Source organism: Pieris napi, chromosome 1 (assembly GCF_905475465.1).
Source record: "Pieris napi chromosome 1, ilPieNapi1.2, whole genome shotgun sequence".
NCBI lineage: Eukaryota > Metazoa > Arthropoda > Insecta > Lepidoptera > Pieridae > Pieris > Pieris napi.
The window spans coordinates 4,263,616-4,271,786 of NC_062234.1; the positions used below are offsets into that span (position 1 = coordinate 4,263,616).

The window sequence follows — 8,171 nt, forward strand, 5'->3', positions numbered from 1 at the left end:
TATTTATGTCCGCTACCGCTATTCATTCTATTGAGTTACATTTTCGTTTTACGAAATACGAACTATTTCGTAAAGAATACGATTTGTCATCCAGTTCTAAGTTCTACAATTTTTGCATTTTTACAATACATATTTGTGTATTGTGCAATAAATTCAGTGATCCAAATACGTAGAAGCGATTCAAACAGCTTTATTTAGATTTAAAATTTTCGATCATTTGACAGTCTGGTGAGGTTTCTTCTGTGAGACTAGATCGTAGTATCTTGCGTTCGGTGTTACCTCTTTTACCCTATTACACTATTGCTCGATAAGTTAATTTAAGTGCCTGATGGTGGAGAAAGTATGTGCGGTTAGTGAATCATTAAGGAGGGTAACAGAATGGGGGCTTTTTTAAACAAACCTGAGACTAAGAAATACAATGAGAGCGGGGAAGGTAACGGTCTGCGCTATGGCGTGGCGTCAATGCAGGGCTGGCGCGTGGAGATGGAAGATGCCCACCACGCTCAACTAACACTGAATGGAACGTTGTCAGATTGGTCGTATTTCGCTGTTTTCGATGGCCACGCGGGTGCCCGAGTGTCCGCGCATTGTGCAGACAATCTTTTAGAATGTATCTTACAAACGGAGGAGTTCAGACGGGATGATATAGCTGAGGCTATACGGGCCGGGTTTCTTGATCTCGATAAAAAAATGAGAGAATTACCGGATCTGTCAAATGGAGTAGAGAAGTCTGGGTCGACAGCAGTCTGCGCGTTTGTATCGCCTAAACAGATTTATATAGCAAACTGTGGAGATTCCCGAGCTGTTTTAGCCCGTAACGGGGCACCCATATTTGCGACACGCGACCACAAACCTGAGTTACCATCAGAAAAATCGCGAATTGTTCAAGCGGGAGGTACAGTAATGATACAGAGAGTCAATGGGAGTCTAGCAGTGTCTCGTGCTTTGGGCGACTATGAATATAAGAAGGTGTTGGATCGTGGACCATGCGAGCAGCTTGTCTCCCCTGAGCCTGAAGTATCATGTCATGAACGACTAGAGTCTGAAGACGAGTTCTTGGTGCTGGCATGTGATGGAGTATGGGATGTGATGAGTAATGAAGCCCTCTGTGCATATGTACATTCACTACTACAATTAACAGATGACCTTGTTGCTATCACCAATCAAGTAATTGATACCTGTCTCTATAAGGTAAATACATCACACTGATATTTATTTCTCAGTGGTAAGTATATTTCATGGTTGTTTTCCAAGAATCAAATCACTTTGTAGTTTTATATTTAACATAGCATTTTCATTTTCTTTTAAATTTTTAGAAAAATAATATGTTTCACATAAACTATGTGAACCGCAAAAAAATGTTTTTCTATTTTTTTTTGTTTGAATTGAGTTTGAAGTTCACAATTAACAATTTTATCTAATTAAAGTATAAATCTTAATGTGCTTATGTAAGGATTCATTTGCTACACTAACATACATACCAGTGAAGGTTAAACATACCCCAATTCATATATTGATTCATTCTACTTAAACTATTTTTTTTCAGTAGCATAAGAACAAAATACATTTTATTGCAATAAAATTTGATAAATTTTATACTTTACTGTTATAAAAATTTAATATCTTCTATGTGATATTGGAGTAATTAACATACTAAAATAATGAACACCCATGAGACTAATTTTAAATGAGATGAGGTTTTTCATAGCTATTATGGAAAAATTGGTTAATAAATGTAGTAATTACTTTTAAGCTTTAATTTGGTATGTATCAAACATAGCAAGCTTGTATAGTCCATTTAGATTGATATAGCAATGGTTTTATATTTGACTTGTTTCAATATGAACAAGATTAATTGATAGTTTTAATATAGAAAATATAATAATCTTTGCTTAATAAGAGAATCCCACTTATTATGCTAAGAATAGAAAGTGTGTTACACAGTCTATAAACAAAAGATTTCCATTATAACTTTTAAACATAAGTTTGATGGAAGTTGTGAGTATGTAGATAGATTTTCTACTAAAATATTCAATCTTTTCATTATTTAAGACTATTATACAATATTGACAATAAAGTTGTAATATATTCTAATTGACCCATGTCAAATTTCAGGGGAGCAAAGATAACATGAGCATTGTGCTGGTTGTGTTTCCTGCTGCACCAAAGCCAGATCCCGAAGCTCAGCGTGCTGACCGTGAACTTGATGAAACACTTCGACAAAGGCTCACAGGTTGTTATCACTCACTATTGCATGCGTGCCAAGCACCAAAAAAACGTACAGATGGACAAACTGACGAACATAACAATGCTAGTAATCCTAATGCATGATAAAACTACAGTCTTTCATTAGTGCAAATATGGTGTGCCATAAACAAGTAGGGATATATTATATTGAAGTTGTAGATTTTGTGATATTATTTCATTCTAGATGGCAGGCTGTGGTCTATGCTATCTCAATTAAAACAATTTTTCAAAATAGAAAAGGATTTCAGAGTTTTTAAATCAACTTTTTCCTAAAAAGTCACCTGAAAGTGAAACCTTAAAAGTATGTTCTCGAAATAAAGCGTCTGATGTTGGTGGGTTTGTTCAGCAGCCATTGTAAGTGGCAGCAACATCTCTTTTGTTGCTTATAGATGCCTCTTTATAACTATTAAAAAAAAATCAAACATGTAGTTAGTAGTAAGTATATGAAGGTGTAATGTAAACTTTTTTTAAAGATGTTATATTAGGTAGACAATTTCTACCTTATACTTTTTTTTGCCTTAACATAGCAGCTAAATTAGCCTATTATTAGAATAGAGAGACCACAGCCTTAATCTGAACAGATTGGTATTATATTAAGCAGGGATTAGTCTAGAAAAATAGCTAATATTAGTCTTATAACATAAAACTCCCTTTACTGTGAGTTATGACCAAGAGTTATGTATTCAGTTCTTACATACTTCCTTACCAGTGTAAACCAGTAAGACCCAATTTGATATTTACAAAAAGCATTACTAAAACTGTAAAATTTAAAAAGAATACAAATGAACTTCTTTTAGACATTTCCTTAGTATATATTAGATTAGATTTATAAAAAGGAAAAGTTAATCTTAATTTTTCATATCTTATACTTTCATCTTTTCTCCCTATTCTGAAACTATTGCAATAAGAGAATTATTATGTTATGGTAGGGAAAATCTTAGTACAAAATATAAGAACCATCGATTGCATTTTAGGCAATATTTTTCATAAATATTGTAGGACTATTTATTTTACATAATCAGTGGAACTAAATAGTACATAGAGAACTGTTTACAGTACACATAGGTATAGGATACATTTTAGAACATAAATAAGTCAATATAAGTATCAAAGAATTTTACATAATACATATCCTAGAAACACCATTTTACCATCTATTTATCTCGTCTTAAACTAATTGTTTCTGGCAAATAAGTGCTGTGTGTCAAAAATGCCTTAATATTTAGGTAAGCGTATATAAGGGTAATTTCCTTATACTTAAAATAGCATGGTTAAAAAAATATCAATACTAAATGTTACACTTGTGCATACAATAATTCAAGGATATAATAATAATGTGTTCACTTTATTAAAGACCATTTTTGTCTAAGAAATTTCGATAACGCTAATGTGATTTTGGAGATAAATCTATAATTATAAATTTTATTTGTGTAAGGATTATGCAATTTTACAGTCCTTATTTGGTACTCTTGTTATCTACGGTTAACAAGAGTTTATATAAGGTGGTGCAATTAAAAATTTCTTGTAGTTTAAGTAGGCGTAATATATAGCTACGTGTTCCGTAAATACGTAGCGTAGTCTTGTCAATTATTTAATCTCGAGTAGCTTTTTCTCTGTCATTGTTAACATTAGTTAATCCAACTCATATAATATATAGTGGAAGCTCGAAAAATACTAGGCATATAGATTCATACCAGCGATTCAATCTTATTTGCATCCACATCCGATTAGAAAATACTATGTTGTTTGTAGCTGTATGCTTTATAACCTACTTAGTTACGCGTCAGAGCCGATTTACCATTATCTCATACTTAAATAAGATTATTCTGAGGTTTCATCCATGCCGTAATAAAAGTGCCAAATCATTTGATAGCATCAATGTATGCTGATTTTCATTGACATGGTCATGATATATGGCCACGACATACACACATCCCTACCGCTTTTCTGTAGCTTAACTAACATTTCGTAGAGGATTATTCGTAAATTAAGATTCGGTTTAATCAGAATTCGCTGATTATAAAATGATACGAAAATATTGCCGGGCTTTTTCTAACGGTTATAGCTAGTTATTAATTACGCAGTTATATATATCATTTTCTTTTGTTTTTCCTATTGTGTTAGCGTTAATAAATGATCGCATGTCTTGGCTTATTGTGGAAACCTTGCATGATTCTCAAGCGTTTGATAAGTTTCCATTCGATATTTATTCAGAATATTTAGGGACGCACTTATTAATTGAAACACTTTATAATGATTCAATTACGCTCGAGCGTGTTATTGCACCTTTTTTTTTCTAGTACGCTCTAATAAAGACGAATGATTAAGTAAATAAATATATTAAGTGTTGTGTTTGTCATATTCGGTTTATGTTTGTTCATTTAGCATATATATATACCAGCTATTAAATAATTACTACCTAGCAAAAATCATTATAATAAATATGTAGTATACAGTCACTTTAAATACATGCATTAGAATTAACATATTTACAGATAATTAATTGAATAAAGTATATATTTTTGATGTTTATTAAAAGCTTATGTTTATGTTTTGTTGTTTTGATATTAATGATATTTTTCTATAATATCTACAATATTCACGTAATGTTACCACATACATATAAGAAATACCAACGAAATATATTTTTGTTATCTGTTATGTTTATACATAGATCTATTTTATTGATTAGAATCTATTGTATTTTTAAAATGAGTTATATTTTGTTTAGATTTTGACGAATAGATAATATATATATATATTGCTATATTCCCGTATAGCAGTATATTAAAAACATATTTTTAGTGTTTATATCACTTAAATTCGATACAATTTTTAACTATTTCTATATTAGAAATTTCTCATTTTATTCATCTAATTAAATCAGTATATCGAGATCTCTCAGGTACATTTAGAGATAAGTACAAACTAATGTATTCATAAAAAATGTGATTCGTATTGTCTTCACGTATACTTTAATACTCTATTGAAAATTTTATGTAATTTTAATCCAATTAAATATTTGAAAATGAACGGAGCGTTTCATTGCTTTGGTCCTTGCCCCCTTTTATAAATTTATTGAAATTGGCGGGGAATTAACATCGGAGGGTTAAAGCAATGAACGTGTGGTACTTCTCACGTACACCGATGTTCTGTAGTCAAAACACGATGCAACCTAACTAGTTGATTTGTGACGTATGTCATTTATTACCTAACGGCTTATCGATTGCACGTTTAACGATATATTGCAGATTATGTGCGCACGAATGTTATGCATGATGCTTTTTTAAGATAACAAGTGTTCAAGAAATGTACTGAAGTAAAGAAAACAAATAAATTATTTAAAGAACCACACAATACCGGCTTCAAAGTTGTAATGACTCGTGAAAACGTGAGTTGCGAATACACGTTTTTCTTCACCTTGAAACAATGTTTAGCCACAGACTTAGATTTGACCTTCACTCTGTACGGTTTAAGTTATGTTTAATCTTACTCGTAATTCTGCTGAAATGAACACGTAAATATAACAGACCTGAAGTCGGATAAAGGGATAGTCCGGTGTGTACAATACATTATATTCGAAATAGTTTATTATTAATAGGAAAACCATAGACATATAACAAAATTTAATTATATACAGCACGACATTAAAAACCTAATATGTCGTTATATCCGATAATATAATATATTCCTATGTACTGTGTGATACTGATGAACAATGATTGAACACTGACAAACGGCGGCGTATTTTATTTTTATGCTCGTTCGTGTGCCGTGTCGCACCTTGGGAGTGCAAATGAATATTACTAAAGAAAGACTATTATTACCACTCTGAACTTTTAAAAAGAGTAAATTTAAAATATTACATTTTTTTTCTTTTTACTAATTAGCAGCCTTAGTACGTCAGCTTTAAGGATATCGCCTTATTTTATTTATAAAAATATACCCAGAATGTTATAGACAAAACGTAATGAACGTATAACCCGCGGCACGAAACTCTAGCGCTGACCGTTATTGCGCAGAAGTAAAAAATAAGGTACCTGAGGGGGGCTAGCGGAATGAAGAGCGTCGATTGGCTCTCCAGTCGCATTTTGTCCCCCGCGCGACAGTACACATGCGCAGCAATCCCCTCCACGTATCGGCCAGCGCTAGACTTACGTGCCGGGGGTTATATGTGTGGGTAAGAACCAGTATTACTCGTAGCGTGTCTGGGGTAGTTCGTTTTTCCTTTTTTAGACGGTACTAACTCTGAGCGACAAACCATTTCTTGGTGTATATTATTACGTATCTAAACCTTTTAATGTTATGTTATTTCACATATTATAGTGATGTTAGTGTTGTTTTTAATTGATCCGATAAATGATTAATACAAAATAACTCTTTATATTGTATTTTCTTAGTGCAATTCAATGATAAATAACACACCACATAAAACAAAATTTAAGCATGTTTTTATAATATTACAGCGTTTATTCAAGCCAACGCCGGTGCAGATGATGAAGACGCCTCCTCGCGTTTCTCGCGAGTTCTGAAACAGTTGGTGGAGGAAAACATCCCAGGCCTACCCCCAGGAGGCGGCCTAGCTGCCAAGTATGTTGAATTGTGAATACTAAAACCGTTGGCTTAGTTGTTGTTTGCTTTATTTTCCTTCATTAAATCTATTTTAATGTCTAATATATCTATTTAATTCATTAACTTTCTTGACCCTCTCATTTTTTGAAATTTACGAAATTTAAATTTATATAATACTAGCAGACCGGCCAAGCGTTGCTGTGGCTTAGGTTTTTGTTATATCACATAGTGGTAAACTATTTAAGGGAAACGGTAGGAGAACACCAGTCATGGGGACCACCATGCTTTTTTGGCGGTTATGGCCGTTGTAGCTTATGTGAAACGTTGGTACTTTCAACACAGCGCCATCTGTTAGAATTGTGACTGTCAAATAATAAACAAATATTTTGCAATAAAATAATATTGCGGGTATAAATTGAGATGTAAACTATCTTTTAAGTTAGATCAAACCGCACACGGTGTGCAAATTTGATTGAAATCGGTTAGGAGTACATAGCGGAAAAACAACGTGACACGTAATTTATAAATATTAAGATTGTTTTAATTCAGGTCCAAGTTAATATTATATTTCATTTAATAATAATTTTTATTTTTAGGCAAGGATTACTGGACAAAATCTACAGGGAGTTCTACCCGGAGCACACTGACAGCTCGGAGACATTCGACTGTCAGACTGAGATCGCCGAGTCTCTGGGTTCAAACTAGGCACCAAATTAGCAACCATTTATTTACATAGCCCGATCTATAACAATATACATTTGCTGGTCAAATTCTATAGTCTTTTCAAATATAAATTTTATACAATTAATTATTTACACTATAACTACTATATTATAAATGTTCTTATCCTTTTAATTAGTTAAAACCTAAAAAATAAATTTATGTTTTGAGATGTAGGTATGTGGTTGCTCTTAGGGTCTAGTGTCTTCTTTACCCGCCAAGATTATAGTTTATGGCATTTGAAATTTGTGTGTTAATTATTGGTTAACTATGCCTATGCCATTTTATGCGTTCCAAATTTGAATATTGGCAACATTTCTTACTGTACATAGAGTTAGACTCCTTTTATGAATGCGGGATTGCTTCTGGTAACCTCAGCTCACCGATCGTTACTTTGGAAATGCTAATTGGTAAGTCGATAGAATTTGTTTTTGTAACTTTAACGATCGCGCTGTCTATGGTACGCTAATATGTATGTTGTCTTAATACTCTTATCAATTATTATCTATGCCGTGGTCGGCCATAGACAATTTTGTGTGCGCTCTTAATCACGACCCCTCCACGGCAATATAAGGAAGAAATTACTTGACTAATTTGTGCTGCACAAAGTTGAAATCCCCCAAAATAATATT

The 8,171-nt window shown here is 32.7% G+C and overlaps 1 protein-coding gene across 2 annotated transcripts; it reads left to right on the top strand.

Annotated features, from left to right (window-relative positions):
- On the top strand, window positions 1-8,171 carry LOC125057838 (protein phosphatase 1B-like). Of its 2 annotated transcripts, XM_047661874.1 has the most exons (5): window positions 1-283; window positions 317-1,191; window positions 2,116-2,233; window positions 6,714-6,837; window positions 7,416-8,171. In XM_047661874.1, exons 2-5 carry the CDS (start codon window positions 379-381, stop codon window positions 7,522-7,524), a joined length of 1,164 nt encoding a protein of 387 aa, XP_047517830.1. In that variant the 5' UTR covers window positions 1-283; window positions 317-378; the 3' UTR covers window positions 7,525-8,171. The 2 variants fall into 2 exon arrangements, with proteins under 2 accessions (XP_047517830.1, XP_047517745.1); XM_047661789.1 differs by having other exon boundaries at window positions 1-1,191.

Bases quoted from the DNA above. Each gene is read 5' to 3' on its own strand.
- LOC125057838 (XM_047661789.1), top strand. From the start codon at position 379: ATGGGGGCTTTTTTAAACAAACCTGAGACTAAGAAATACAATGAGAGC. The intron at 1,192-2,115 runs GTAAATACATCA...GTCAAATTTCAG, and splicing joins TTGATACCTGTCTCTATAAG to GGGAGCAAAGATAACATGAG. The intron at 2,234-6,713 runs GTTGTTATCACT...ATAATATTACAG, and splicing joins ACTTCGACAAAGGCTCACAG to CGTTTATTCAAGCCAACGCC.